This window comes from Protopterus annectens, chromosome 4.part0 (assembly GCF_019279795.1).
Source record: "Protopterus annectens isolate FY-2018-M chromosome 4.part0, PAN1.0, whole genome shotgun sequence".
NCBI classification, from domain to species: Eukaryota; Metazoa; Chordata; order Ceratodontiformes; family Protopteridae; genus Protopterus; species Protopterus annectens.
In genome coordinates, this window is record NC_056733.1 from 299,528,963 (window position 1) to 299,545,538 (window position 16,576).

Sequence of the window (16,576 nt, forward strand, 5' to 3'; positions counted from 1 at the left end):
ACCCCATGGGTGACTAATGCCCTAAACTGAAATGGCTGCTAGTTCACCCCTTGCAGTCAGCTACTCATTTAACTTTCCTCATGCTCCATCACCCATGAAACAGCACTCATTCACAAGTTCTATTACTGATGATCCTTGGGCTACAGCTCCGGCAGATTCAACTTCCCTGTGAGCTTATCAATGATTGGTTGTTCCTGACTTCAGTGGAGAATTCTGAACTTAGAATCTTATGCTATTTTCAAATGAAAACTGCAGCTGTTTTTTTTTTTTTTTATTGTCAGTGACTATCATCAGCTGTAAGAGAAATGCTACATTATAACCAACAGCTTTTTTCAGTATTTTATTCAGTTTACTACTTTGTCAATATGTGTTTTATTTGTTTACTTCCAAGTTAAATTGTGCACACACACTTTCTCAGTCTATCACATGGAACTCACTTTTGGCAGTCTCTAGTAGAAAGGGGCTGTGTTTCCTTGGAGTTCACACATGACATTTATGTAGTGAACAGAGAGTTTTTTTTTTGTTGGTTGTTTTCATATGTTCAAGCTCTTGCTCAGCCTTAGTGTGTTAAATAGTTGTCTTTAGCCTTTTTCGGATGTGAGTCAGTGTATTCTTAGCTGTGATAATCATTTCCATTCTTGGTAATGGCTGCTTATTCAGCATTTACAAAATCCCCCTACCACAAGGTTCAGAAATGCTTACTGCTGTCATCAACTTTGTGCTGTGTACTGACTTCAGAGTGCTGCAAATTACTATACATTAAGTTTTAGAAAAATAGTAAAAATTCATGTAGTTATGAAATTGGTAAACTCTTTTACAAAGCTTGTATAGCCCAAGCCAGATCCAAGTCAACAGCTAAACAATTTAAGCTGCTCGTTATTAGAGTAGGGGTATTGTGTAACCCAAGCCAGATCCAAGTCAACAGCTAAACAATTTAAGCTGCCTGTTATTAGAGTGGGGTATTGTGTAACCCAAGCCAGATCCAAGTCAACAGCTAAACAATTTAAGCTGCCCGTTATTAGAGTAGGGGTATTGTGTAACCCAAGCCAGATCCAAGTCAACAGCTAAACAATTTAAGCTGCCCATTACTAGAGTAGGGGTATTGTAAGCGTACTGAACAGACTGCTTAAGAAGTGAAAATGGATCAAAGAATTCATTGAATGGTTTCTGTAACAGGAAAATGTCAAATAAGTGTGTTTATATTAAGGATAGGTTATCAACAGCTATGAATGCAGAGTTTCTCTTCAGAGTTAGAAAAGAAGAACTAATAGAAATAATGATAAAAACACAACGCATTATGCATGGACCCGCGGTAGTGGTGCTGCGGTAGCGTTGTCGCCTCACAGCAAGACGTTGTTCCGTTCGATTCTCAGTTAGAGCGTCTTCTGTGTGGAGGCATGCTTGAATGGGCATGCCTTTGTTGAAGGTTGTGCATCAGGGCTGGTAACTCGGCACGTAAAAATCCACTACCAAACATTAGCGGACTGGAGTTCCGCTGTGGCGACCCCTAACCGGGATAAGCCGAAAGACACAACAATTATGCATGTAGTAGGTACGAGTTAACTGTTTGTCTTCTTTATCATTAAGTTTTCCTACTTAAGACAGTGCAGGGACAAAACTCTGAATTAAAAAATGCCAGGATAAGAATGCCTCTGGTGGACTTACAAATTCTTGCATGTCTACACAGCTTTGTACCTTTGAGTCACAGATGCTGTGTATACATTAGTGGCTTGAGCTTCTAAGCAAAAAGTACAGTTCAAGCATCAGTACTAAAAAGCCAATACTCTACTATAGATTCAAGTGGCTGCCAATGAAGTGTAGGGTGTCACAATGTAGTATTACACATTTCTAAATTCGTACAGTCTACATCTGATGCAACAAACAGAGCTCAGAAGGTACATTTTTACTGACTCTACATATTAACTCTAACACAAGTGACATGAAAAAGAAAGACAAGTTTGTGACTGAGCTACAATTTAATCTAAGACCTAAAATAAATTATTCTGTTGATCTACTGAGACACTGGCTCATATACCAACACATGGTACATGACCCCACTCATTTACTGCATATCTTCCAATAAGGTAGCACCCTTTGGACGCATGTGTGTGTCCAGGGTTCAAAACCTATAACCTATGCCAACAGAGCAATAGAGGACGTAATGTGATACTTTCTGAGTGTCCTGACTTAATTTTCAATGTTTTACAAAACATGTAATTTAATTTATTAAACAGTACTAGCCATAATTTCCAATATTAAAAACAATATATTAAAAATAAGGTATTTATGGTCTCTTAATGTTCCCTGATACTGACACTTTTTATTTTTTTGCAGAAATGCTCTTAGTGAATAGTCTATATGGAGGTGATAGACCACATTTAAGTGCACGTCCCACTTTTCAGAACTGTTTTGACTTTTGGATCTTTCACATCATATTAGATTATCTTAAGAGAGTTTAATAACCGTACCCACAAATTCAGGCGATGCGCTTAACTATACCTCTTGTGTCTCATTATCATGCCGACAGCAAAGCGGATGTCCTCGTTCTTTTCATCAGACCGCAGTTTGACTCTTGGTCCCACCTCATGCTTTATATGCTCGATGCGCTCTAAAGTCCGCTGCATGAGGTATCCCACAATCCCATGCTGGGAGGGGTCTATAGCCTGGATGTGCTGCAATATGTCCAAAACCTTATGAAAGACACAAATAATTAGCTCAGTTTATACAGCAATGATAACAAGCTTGTTACATACATGTTATATATGACATGAGATATAAAGTGTACTTTCTGTATTAAACGCAGTATTTTGGAAAGACACAACAAGGTAGCTTGGTGTAGTACTGTGACAACAACATATCTTATGGAGTAAGCAAAAACAGGAAAATATACCCACCACAGTACTCTCAGAAGATCTTTCAGTAGATGGCAGTAGTTGCAAATTTTGAATTACCTGCTGTAGAAGTGAAGTCCACAGTAATGACAAAAGGCAACAGCCAGACAAGACTGCTGCAGGGACCACGCTATTTACCTGCATATTATAATGTTTCTGCTTAGACAATACTGTCTGCATGCAACCATAATGCAGTTCCTGTACAGACTTTGTTGTCTACGTATGACCATAATGTTGCTTCAGGGACTGTACTGTCTGCATGTGACCATAATACCTTGCAAAGGCCATGTTGTTTCTATGTGTACTACAATGCTTCTGCAAGGACCATGATCTCTGCCTGTGACCATGATACTGGTTTGCGGAAAATGCTGCCTTCATGTGTACCATAATGCTGCTACAGGGACTATACTACCTGTATATGACCGTGCCACTGTTGCTGGGACCCTGCTGTCTGCACGTGCACCAGAGCTCTGCAGCAAGGACCATGATATCTTCATATGACCTTGACACTGTTGCTGGGACCATGCTTCTTGCATATGAGCATGACCCTGATGCAAGGACCATGCTTTCTGTATGTGATCATGACCCTGCTGGAGGGAGCATGCTGCCTGCATGTGACTTTGACACTGCTAGTGGGTAATGCTGTCTGTGTGTGACCACAACACTACTGCAGGGATCAAATTGTCTGCATGTGACCATGACACTTTTGCAGAATGTTTTCTGCATACTTAAAGGGAGAAAGACTGTTTTTACAAGAGTAAATTAAATGAATTTGATTTTTCAGGAATCGCTTTTATGTCGAATAAGATTAGAGATTTGAAATATTTGTTAAATGATTTTCAGTTAGCACAAATGAAAATGTTCATTCTCATAAGAACACTAGTGTAAGACTGTAACAAAAAAGGTAGTAGGTTACCTTCTAAGCAGTCAGTATTATTCACAATTTCTCTCCTAAGATGGTTCTTTCCACCACTATCATATCATCAAAGATTTCAAACAGGTGCCTTAAAACAGTTACGTTACCAAAGTACTTAAATTTGTTATCCCTGGAGGGGAAAAATGTCCTTTCAAAGATTGTCCTCTAACAATAACCATGAAATTTGTAAAAGTAGATGAGGCTCCAAACTGCTAGTAGAAGAGCAGTAAAAACGCCATATCTTTAAAAATTAAGTGCAACTTCAGTAATATAAGAGTGAATGTCAGAACTTGCTTTAAAATGCTTAAAACAATTCCCCTTGCAACCCTGATGTAGGGTCTGTGCCTCCACAACACTGCTACTTATAACTCCCAGATCACTTGCTTCAGGGTAGGGGAAATACTCCAAGTCAGCACAGAGGCTTAGCATGCATTTTTCCTGTCTTTATATACAGACTCACTCTTCTCAAGACTGCAGTTTTGTTCCTCAGTACATCAACAGGCTATACTGCAGTGGTTGGTCTGACTGAATGAAGTGAGGGTATCAGCACCTTTACAAATCTAATTATGGATGGACTGCCAATGTGCACAGGCCAGATGTTGACCAAAAACATCAAAGACCCAGGCTTGAGAACTAGCCAGATCTCTTACAGGGGTAGTCGGGTAACAGAAAATTTTAAATTCCAGTGGACTATTCTCCTTCACTTGATGCCTGACAATATATCGCCCGATATATATTTACTCACATGGAGATGGAATAACTCATGAGAAAGAACAAAGGGAAAGCAATTATATTATGATATTTTGAAGCATGGAAAATGTAACTATGCATTCACAGGCCATGTATTCACTTTACTTGCATTTGCACAGGTTCATAGATTCATAGGTTCATAGGCAAGTACTAGGCTACCTGCCCTTGAGGGCTATTTTAAGCCTTGCCAGCTTCCCTTTTTGTGCATTTGGTTATAGACTGGTCTTACCCACCCCATGGTCAATAAATAAAAGTTATGTACTTACCATAATGATAGATCTGTGTTGTCTCTTTCTGGTTTGACTTGTGGGACCTTGGATCTGACAAAGGCCAGTTCCAAGGACTTCTACTTGCTTGACTCTCTCTCTCTTACCCATAAACCCCACTCCTCACCCTAATCCTTAGATCGAGTTTGCCTCATGACATATAAACATATATGTTGAAAAGACATAAACAGCACCACAAACTGCAAAATGAACAAACTACGGCAGGAATAAACAGCACCTCGAAATCTTCATCTCTTTATTAAAATGACAAGAATAGAAACGATGGTAGCACAAGCAAGTAAAGTTAAGTACTTTTTGTCTAGTTAATAACTAGACTTCTTCAGACAACTAACAGCAAACATAAAGTTGCTTAAATACACTTCCCCCTTCTTTGTCCTATTAACTTAATTGCTTAATAGATGTCAATTAGGCTTAATAAATAGCCTTGAATTTACAGTATAAATAAGCTAAACAGTCAATACAACATGCAGACATACTGCAATGAAAAAAAATAAAGAATAAAAAATGTAAAAAATACAATAAAGTGAATTGACATAAGGCACTATTCTTATACAAATAAAACTCAACCTTTACATTCACTATATTGATTGACTGCAAGATTAACCTATAATAATTGTTAGCCCTAAAGGTTGTAAGTTACCTGTTCAAGTTCTTAAATTTTAAGAGGCACTGAATAGAACAATCACTGATGCCAGGGTAGTGGCAAACATCCAACCGGATCTGCCACATTAATTCCTTTTTCTCTAAAAGTAGGGATCTTGATCCAATCCTTAAATCTTTTGGAATATAGTCAATAACTCTAAAACTGAAACTATGCGTGAGGTTCCCTTTGATATGACTAGCTAGGGCATTTTCAGTTTTCTCCTTCCTAATATAGTAAAGATGCTCATATACCCGCTCTTGTAGTCTACGATCGGTTTTCCCGATAAAAAAAGCAGGGTATAGTTGGCATTGAGCTACGTAAATAACATAGGTAGATTACATAGGTAGAATTACAGCTGAATCTACCCGAGGTGGTGGTATAACGATAGTCCCTAATGTAAAATGTGTACCCTATATCCATGAATTTGCAATAATTGCAAGATTCACACTTGGTCATACCTGGGTTCCTTATAGTTCTAGTGTTACTTCCTTCCAAAAGATTTTTCAAGTTCTTCCCCTTCTTAAATGTAAAAGAGGGCTATAACCCTAATAGTGTATGCAGTTCAAGACTGTTACTCAACAGATTCCAATTTTGTTTTTATTATAGTTAGGATCTGTCCACTTTCTATGCTAAATGTTAAAATAAAAGAGACCAGAGACTTATTTCATACATGGTTGGTGTCAGTATTAACCATATTATACAGAAGGGCTTTCCCCTGCAATAATGGGGTATAGACACCATTAGATCTCTTCTGTGTGATCTCAATCATGATTTCATCAATGAGGTCTCTCGGATAACCCCTGGAAAGGAGCATATCAGTTATTTTATCACATTCCTTTAAAAATTCACCATCAACTGTGACCATCCTCGTGGCCCGGATTAACTGGCCTTTGATTATGGGGAAAGGGATGTGAGCTACTAAAATGGAAATATGTATTTGAGAATGTGTCCTTTCTATGGATTCTAGCAGCTAGTCTCTTGTGTGTTTGATCTTTAAAGAGTTCAATGTCCAAATAAGTTATTGCTTCTTTGTGAAAGGTGTAAGTGAATCTCAAGAACTTAGTAGTTCGATTTAAATACTCAATGAACTGCATAACTTCATCCAAACTGCCTTTATGGATGACAAAAATGTCATCCAAAAAGTGCGTGTAGAAAAATAGCCTGTCCATAAGATATCTTTGTGTAAAAATGTGCTCCCTTTCCCAATAACCCATAACTGTGTTGGCAAAGCTGGCCCCACATGGGGACCCCATTGCCACCCTGATTTTCTGTAAGTAAAATTGATTATCAAACAAGAAATAACTGTTTGTTAGTACAATGTCCAACAAAATACTGACTAATTTGGTCTCTGCTACAGGGGCCCCTTTCTCACTAAAGAACCAAAAAACATATTCAATTCCCTCCTCTTGGGGAATTGATGTATAAAGATCTTTGACATCTACGGTTAAGAAGTTGAACTCTTCCTGATAAGGAAGTTCATTTAATTTAGATAGGAAGGACCAGGAATCTTTACAAATTTGCTCTTTCTTCAAAATGTTATCCACTACCTTAGCTATAGGATAGGTTATACTCTGACAAGCATCAACTAGTGGTCTCATGGGTGGATCCGTTAAGGATTTATGCATTTTGGGTACACCAAACAAAATTGGTGTCCTAGGAGCTAACATAGTTAAATAATTCAACAAGGGCGTATCTATAAGTTGTTCAATTAATGAATAAATCATTCAGATGTTCCTTAATTTTTCTATAAGCTACACTGAATTCATTCAAACTGACTGGGATATAAGTGTCAGTGTCCAGAAGGTTAGTCACCTTTTGGGTGTACAAAGCATCCCCCATGATTACTAATCCTCCCGCTTTGTCAAGTTTTGGGGTTCTAATTGTTAGTTGACAAAAATCATTACAGGCTGCCCAGTCATCCCTCGCTACATTCCTTGTAAAGTTGAATTTCTCTGTTAATAAATTCCTGAAGTCAATTTTGCATATTTTTTCAAACATTGCTATAAGTGGGTGACTTAATGGGTTAAAAGTGCTAGGAATGTAGTACTCAGATGTAGTTTTCTGTTCAGCTTTAAAAAGAACCTGCAAATTAAGTTTTCCGATATACTGCTTAAAGTCCATAATTGTTTGTACCATATTAGCTGGTTTAGTAGGTACAAATGATAAACCCTTTGCTAATAGTTCTACTACATTAGGTTTGATTTGAAATTCAGAAAAATTATATATGCTGAAATCTCCTCTTTTATTAGTGATGATTGTAAGCGGGGAAACTGTTTGCCTATGGGTATCAATATTAGGTTCATCTTCCACGAATGTATGTATCTCCATAGTTCTGTTTTGAAAATTCATGTCTGTCAACATATTAGGGACTAGAAATTCAGGCCCTGCAATTACACTATTCAAAGAACTAGAAAAATACAAGTTTAACTCTTTTAAATGGATTCCAGTGTTAGACTGTGAAGGGGTAGTCGAACAATAGTCAATCACATGCTCTAGGTTACTATAATTGAGATTGTTAGTAAAAGTCCCATCAACTCTTTCAAAACTAAGTACAACCTGTTCATTGGCCTCAGCAGTAGTGTTCAAGTTAGCAAAAGGTACAACCCTGTTGTTGCAAACTTTTGCTTTTGTCATGTTAACAGGTATAGATAATTTACTACTAGGCCCCACACCATTAATAACATTTGTTATCTTTACACCTTTAAATGGTTTACCACTAGGCACCATTCTGTTGGCGATATTAAATGATCATACAAATGAAGCCTCGACTATGTCACTACAATTGTAATTTAAATTTAAAATTAAAAGTTCAGTGCCAAAAGTATCCATCATTACTGGAGCCCACTATACAATACATTAGGTTTGCTGGCATCAAACGACTCACCCAACATGTTATTGGGTGCGTTTAAATGTAAACATGATGTTCCAGTTTTTTGTTCAACTAATTTAGTTTGAAAAGGAACCATAACAGTGCTGGAAGAATCCACACCCATTTCCATCCTATACAACGGACTAGCATGAGGAAATGGTATGCTAGTCACAAAGGTAAAAGGCGAAGAAACAAAAAAATCAGCTACAGTACCTGTATAGTTTGTACTAGCATCTGATACACTCGAACAGGTAGAAGTGGTAACCTCTTCTTCCTGTTGCTGTTGCCTTTCCTTTGTTGTGAGTTTTTCCTTTTCCAAACCTCGTCTCTCATCATTTGCTGCTGGCTGGTGCCTTCCTGTAAAAAATCCTGTTCATCATGGTACAATTCTGCTATAGAGAAATCGTCTAGTTGATCTAAATGATTACCCTGCTGCTCTTTTCATGGGTTTTGTTTAATAAAACTTGATCTTGCAGTCAATTAATAAAGTAAATGTAAAGGTTGAGTTTTATTTGTATAAGAATTTGTATAAGAATAGTGCCTTATTTTAATCACTTTACTGTATTTTTTTACATTTTTTATTCTTTATTTTTTCATTGCATTATGTATGTCTGTATGTTGTATATTTATTGCACTCTGTCTGTATGTAGTATTGACTGTTTAGCTTACTTGATACTGCAAATTCAAGGTTATTTATTAAGCCTAATTGACATCTATTAAGCAATTAAATTAATAGGACAAAGAAGGGGGAAGTGTATTTATGCAACTTTGTGTTTGCTGTTAGTTGTCTGAAGAAGTCTAGTTATTAACTAGATGTAAAGCGCTTAACTTTACTTGTGCTACAATCGTTTTTATTCTTGTCATTTTAATAAAGAGCTGAAGATTTTGAGGTGCTGTTTATTCCTGCCTTGATATAAGCACACATATATATATATATATATATATATATATATATATATATATATATATATATATATATATATATATATATATGCACATATTAATATATATATATATATATATATATATATATATATATATATATATATATATATATACATATACATAGATATACTAAAAAAGGATGCAGGACTCCAAAGGTAAGAAGCAGACAACCTCCACCATACAGTGAAAATGGAAAGGCTCACCATGCCACGACAGGTGAGGGCGGGGGGGCAGATGGAGACAGACAACACGTGCCTATCATTATGGTAAGTACATAACTTTTGTATCTAATGTTGCCTGCCAACCATGAAAATTTCTCGAGAGTAACTAACAAAGGATATTCTGCAACATGGTGGAGCCAAAGGAAACCCTGGATCTCAACTGAACATCCAGCTTGTAATGTGACACAAAGGTGTAGTGACCCAGCCAAGTAGCAACTGCACAAACCTCATCCATTGGTACTCTAGAAAAGAAGACCATAGAAGAAACCATGACCCTAAGGCCTGTGAGGAAGAGTATTGCCTCTCAAAGAATACGCAAACAGAATACAATCTGACAGCTACCTGGATAAAGTTACTATAGAAATGTGTGAGCCCAGCCTGGATTTTGAAAAGGAGACAAAAATTGGCTTGATTTCCTGAAACCTTTTGTACAATCCAGACAAAATCTCACCCAAACAATGCAGAATGTATTCTTCTTTATTGGAAAAATTGGGAAACAATACAAGATGAATGGAACTGTTAAGGTTACTCTTGGAAGCTACCTTATGTAAAAAGGAAGGGTTTGTACGAAGAGAAACCCTAACTTTAAGTAAAACCAAATAAGGAGGTGAAGAATCAACAGCTTGCAATTCCAAAACCTTCCAGGCAGAAGTAACTGCTACCAAAAATAAAATTTCCAAGACAAAAGCGTCAAGTCAGAAGGTAGCTGAAGGTTTAAATGGAGGACCTGTAAGGAGCTGTAACACAAAAGGTAAATTCCAGGGAAGGACTGGATCCATACTGGGGGACATAGCATAAAAGTATTCTTAAGGAACGCCTTGGATATCTTAAGGGAAGCCAGAAGCACATATTTCCTTGCCAACATGAAAATTAGAAATTGCTGCCAATTGTACTTTAATCGTCAAAAAACTGGAGCCTGAATGAAAACAACTCAGCAAGGAAAGCCAAAACGGATTCCAAGGGGGTGGAGAAGGGATGAAGATTGTGAGATTCTGCCCACATAACAAACCTCCTCCATTTAGCAGAATAAAGCTTCTTGGTAGACTGTTTTTGAGATGAGGACAAAATATAAACAACGGTTCATGAAAGCTTGAGATTTCTGCACATCAAAGGAACTGAGGAACCATGCGGTTAACTTGAAGGAATGCAGGTTTTGTGGAATCAAACCTGCTGGGTGAGAAATGAGATCAAAGATCCAGTTCCCAAGAAAGGTACTTCAGAAGAGGCCAGAGGAAGGGAAACCACACCTGATGAGGCCAAAAGGGAGCTATGAGGATCACAGTGGCTCTGCAGCAGGCTGCTTTCTAAAGAAACTTTAGCAGTTAAGGAAACCTGGGTGACTGTCCTGGAGAGGCAACTAGGGCATAATAACTGTTGCACTTGGTATTGAACAGGGAGGTGAAAAGGTCGCAACATGGAGTGTCCCAACATTGAAAAATCTGAGTTGTAACCTTCAGATTTAGGGACCACTTGTGAGGTAAAAGAATGCTCTTGCTGAGCTGTCTGCCAGAATGGTGGACTTCCCCAGGATGTGCACTGCCACCAGAAACTGCTGAGAAGAAACTGTCCATTGCCAAACCTTCATGGCCTCTTGACAAAGAGGAAAAGAACATGTTGCCCCTTGCTTGGTCAGATACCAGATGACCAACATACTGTCTGAATTGCACACTACTGGGCAGAACTACTGAAAAGTTTGCAACATGAGAAGGATTACTCTCATCTTCAGAATACGGATGTGAAGGTTGGAATTTGAAGATAACAAGGTTCCTTGAACTATTCTCTCTTTGAAATGCCCACCAGTCCATCCACTCCAGGAGGGGAGGCGTCTGTGGTGACTGTGACTGATGGACATGGAAAAACAAATGGTCTTCCCTTGGTTGCTAAAGGAGACCACAACTACCAATGAACTTGGTTGTGACATACCCTTGTCGGTTGTATTGGAAAGTTCATTGGATGGGGTAGAAGGCACTAATGAACAGCCAGAAACCAATGCAGGGCTCTCATATGATATCTGGCTACAGGAACCAATGCTATGGATGCTGCCATATGACCTAAAAGTTTCATAACCATTTCAGCTGGAGGTTTCAAGACTGCAAGTACAGATAAGGCCTAAGCACGAAGACTGGACACTCTCAACAGTGGCAACCTGGCTATCTGACTGTATGTGGGCAGCAACCTATGAACTCTAAAATTTGAGCTGGCTAGGGTAATTGACAGTAATGCCTAATTGTTTGCACAGATGGAGTAAGTATTCCCTAGCCATGATCAAAGATGCTCTTGTGCGGGCAGTTAGGAGTCAATCATGCAAGTACAGAAAGACCTGACAACCCTGTAACTTGAGCCAGGGTTGCTACCACTGTCATACAATTGGTAAATACCTGGGGGCAGTGGTGAGGCAAATGGCAGGGCCCTGAACTGAAAATGACTGGCCCCCTCCTGGAAGCTCACAAATTTTTGGATTGTCTTGATATGATGATAGGCATCCTTGAAGTCGATCTAGCACATCCAATTGTCCTTCCTCAGCAGAGGTAAGATGGACTGCACTGTGAACATCTGCAACTTGGTCTTTTTCATGAACTGATTCAGTCTGCTGAGATCCAAAATGGGTATTGGGTCCTGTGCCTTTTTTAGAACTAAAAGGAATCTTGAATAGACCTCGGATCCTTGCTGGTCTGCTGGGACCTCCTGGATGACTTGGTTTACAAGCAGCTTGTAGATGTCTGCTGCTGCCTGTGATTTCTGATGGGGTGGAATTGCTGGAATTCAATTTTGATGAAAATATGGAACTTCTGAAAAGGGAATGAAGTAACCTCTGAATACGACTCTTAGCACCACATGCATCTGAGGTGATGGCCTCCCAAGCTATTGCAGCAGCAAAACGACCCCCAACTGACTCCACAGTAGGAAAGTCAGGCAACCCTTCAGGATCGCTGAAAGAGCCTGCAGGAGAACACCTGATTCTGAGGACGACCCCTGTCTATCGGGTGGCATCCATTACGATTTCCCCATGACCTCATGAGGAACCCCCCTGAAGGATTGTCCTGAGAAAACTGCTGCAAGTTTCTGAAAAAGAAACACTTGTCCCCTTTTTGGTTTCTTGAAAAGGCCTGCTGTGGTGTGGCAAAGTGCATCCCTATGGCGGAGAGTGTTTTCCTGTCTTGCTCACTTCTTGTTACAGTATCTTTGACTTTTGGCCCAAACAGAGAAGTGCCATCAAAATGGGCACTGACAAAGGGGCACCTTGAAGCAGTCTGCATAAATGCATCCAAGCATGGCAATGCCAGAACCAGCCTATTGGGATGCTATATCTGCTTTACTCAAAATAATCTTCATGAGCAAACACAATGGATAACTGAGTCTCCAGCATCTTCTGAGTCTCTGGAGATTGCTTTATCTTAATAGCCCTTGACATTTCAGACACCAACTTACATTGAAGCCTTGTCAAGAGAGACAAATAATTAAGTGGTCTCAGCATAAAAGTAGGCAAGGCACAGAAGCACTTCCCCAAATGGACTATTGCCTGAGACTCCCTGTTTGAGGGATGGATCGAGGAGCTCTCCTCAGAGAGCTCTTTCTTGGTCTTCACTGCCATCACAACAGCATCTATGGCTAGGTCCTTAATCCAATGTGGCTGGTCTTTTGGGTGAGCATGAATCTTGTCCGGTTTCTTGGGAATTGGCTTTAATGTGTCAGGTTCCTTCCACTCCCTCTGGAACACAAGGTCTCTAACAGTGTCCAGAGGGGGAACCAAGGCATGGATGGACCTACATCAAAGGCCTCCAAAAATACTGTCTCTTCTGTTGAAGGGGCTTTGATAGTCCAGCTTCTGCATTGGAAAAGCAGTTCCAACAGATCCCCAAAACAGGCAACATTCCACTAAGACTTAAGGGACCCCTCTCTTTCCTCGAGGTCAGTATCTTCTGCAAGGGACTCCTCCAGGGAGTCCACATATTTCCTCTTACATGTCCTCTTCACAGAAAACTCCCACACTGGTGAAGCTGGGGAGAAAGTTGAAGAAATGGAAAGCCTCATCAAGGGGGCAGTATGGAGACTCACTGGTGTAGGCTGTCCCAGGGCGGACTGATGACTAGTTACATGTCCAGATGAAAAAGGGGAAGGGACACTGGCCAGAGAAACCAAACCCTTCATCTTGAGCACAGAACACCCTTTCTAACACATTGGAGGCTGAAGCAGAAGCTGTCTTCTCAGAATGAAGTGCCCTGGCACCTGAAGAAACCAGAGATGGCTCCAAAACAGAGGGAGCTACCTTAAGTCCAGACATCAAGACTGGAGCTGTGTGAGAGAAGATCCTGACCTAAGACCTCTGCTTGGACAACACAGATCCGAGGTCCCAAAAGCCCCAAAGTAGTTGGATTCCACGCAACCAAGGAATGACCCAGCTGCCGGGTACGATCCTGAGGGTTGGAATCCAGCCGGGCCCAATGACCTCAGATTCACGGTGGCTGAGGGGCCTGGGACCTGGCCTGGACCCAAAGGAGTAAGTCCTAGTTGCATCTGCACCTGTAAAAAGGACCTCATCAGATGCTCCAAATCCAAGGTTTTGATGCTCCCCACTGATCTAGATGACTGTACAGAAAATGCCACTTATGGGGGGAGGGGGGGTTGGCAAGCCTTTTGATAGAAGACAAATCCATTTGTTGGATTTCAGTCACAAAAGCTCGGAACTGGGTTGGGGCAGAAGAAGACTCCAGTATTAGCTCCAGTGGCGCGGAAGGGGAGAAGGGAGAATCTGCTCTACTAGACAGGCTCCCTTATAGAAAGGGGCTTGGAAGACTTGGAGCTGGAGACAAAACCTTACTGGTTGAAGCCACAGATGGAGATCACCTCTGACAAGTCAGAGCCAATGTCAGTGCCAGGACAGCCAGGGAACCCAAAGGTCATAGGATCTTCAGCTCTGGCAAACCCAAACTAGAAGAACCACAGACAGATGAAGAAGATCTCTTTCAATCCCCTTCCAATATCTTGGAGTCCTGTTGATGATGATTCTTGGATCCAGCCACCAAAGATGAGGGAGAAGCACCAGGAGGGAGAAGTCCTTTGAGGACCAACTTAGCCCTGCATTTGTTAAGGGCCCTGGACCCAAACTCCTCACAAACTGAACACGCACAGCCCAGGTGTGAAGGTTCTAAACAACAGATGCACTTAAAGTGTGCATCATGCGATAGCAATTTGTGCCCACAGGCCACACATTTCTTAAAGCCTTTATCCATGCTCAAACCACAGTAAACACCAAAGTGCAAAACACAGAAAAGCTGTGCACTCACTCACTAACTACAGGAACAGTCTAACAAACACACACGAGATAGGCCCAAAAGGGTGGGAAGCATTAATGGAAAAAAAACAAACCAAGGAGTTATAATAAAAAAAAAAATACCTATCTACCTGCCCAACTATCTAATGCTGAAACCAAAAAGTTTTGTTAATCTCATTTGCATTTTTTGCAACTGAGCAGTCACTCACCTTTATTGCTTACTGAAAAAGGGAGCTGAGGAAAAAATAAAATTTGTACTTGTAAAAATGGGAGGCTTGAAAATATTAGTCACTCCTTGAATCAGTGTTCCCCTTTCATCACGTCTTGAGAACCTCAGCTGCAGAAAGCCAAACAGAGCTTCACTATCTACGGGGTAATTTAAAATTTAAATGTTAACACCATTATGAAGGTTTTGAGAATGAAGCCAAGAAAATCTTCTCATTACTGACTTAAAAGCAGCAGGTCTGGAAGAAGAATCACTAGCAGCACAAGCACACTTAAAACATAAAGAGAAAAAATGCTGAACCAATCCATGGCACATCAGGTACATCAAAAATCAATTGTGGATTGGTTCAGCATTTTTTCCTCTTTATCTTTAATTATCGCTGTGACAGTGTTGTGTTTTACACAACTGTTTGGTGAACCATTTATTTCTCTTCCTTGGACTGTTTTTTTGCTTCTGTGTACACTTTAAAACATGTTTAGTAACATGAGAACCAGATGTTAGGCATTTAAAGATTTTTTTATCTCAGGAGAAAGAAGGTTAACTATCAATTTCTGCATGTTCTCAAAAGATAAATGTACCAACTTTAACACATCAGCCTGACAGTTTAAAATTTTGAATGTTAACTTCCAGAATTTACTTTCTTTCCTAACTTGTCATAAGCTTTGCCGTCATTGTCAGAAGGAATTGTGTTAGCAGCAATAATCTGAATAACAGAAGCAGTTTAGACAGAGAAAGTACTGCTGGCTCTGTTTTACAGCGGGAAAACAAATAGTTACGAGTCTGATGAACACTGTAAAATCTGACAAAATTCCTACATGCAGTAGAGTGACTACCAGGCAAACTAGCAGAATTGTCAAAAACACTCCTTAAAGCAAAAAAACAAGAGGAACACCTTCAGATTTTGACATCTTCAACTGTAACAAACCATATTGCATTTTCTGTAATAGAAATGTAATTCTAAAAAGACTCTCACTAAGTCTCAGAAAAAGAAAAATCTTCTATATGGAAATCTAAAATCATCCTTTCCTCAGAATCAGTATGTTCACTCTCCACAGAAAGAGGAACAAGAGAAGGCAAGTGTTTCTCACTGTGATCACCTCTCTTGTTAAACTCCCGAGAAATGGTAAGGAAACTCATCCCAGATTCCGAATCCCTATCTCAGCTGAGCGAAGGACCACCATCTGCCCCTAATGCAGAGGCTGACAGAAGTGCTTTCTTTCCCTTTCCTACCAAAGCAATTCTTACATCAACAGAGAAAGTGGCATTATGCCCTGGTCCTTGGTGGCTGTAGGTACAACACCAGAGGGGAAGGTGAAAAGATGAAAAGTCTGAGGAACTGGGAGTGGCCACAGCAGAGTTATCGGTCAGCAGCTGAGGCACAACAGGAGCTGGTCTAATACCTACAGACTCCCTAAAAACTTTCTTCTTCTTCATGCAGACAGGGGAAAGGAAAACCATGGAGACCACCAGTTGCTCCATAGGTAAGCTGAGAATGAGACCTCAAAGGTGGTAGAGAAGTCTGTACCATTTAAATGGTACTGAGGTAAGTAAGCCAT

At 39.9% G+C, this 16,576-nt stretch overlaps 1 protein-coding gene across 2 annotated transcripts in view; it reads right to left on the reverse strand.

Annotated features, from left to right (window-relative positions):
• FBXO21 (F-box protein 21) overlaps positions 1–16,576 on the reverse strand; it is a 686,173-nt gene that overhangs the window by 128,543 nt on the left and 541,054 nt on the right. For both annotated transcript variants that reach the window (XM_044068290.1, XM_044068289.1), the window contains exon 10: positions 2,500–2,690. In XM_044068290.1, the coding sequence (XP_043924225.1) occupies positions 2,500–2,690 (191 nt within the window). The remainder of the gene's footprint in view (positions 1–2,499; positions 2,691–16,576) is intronic.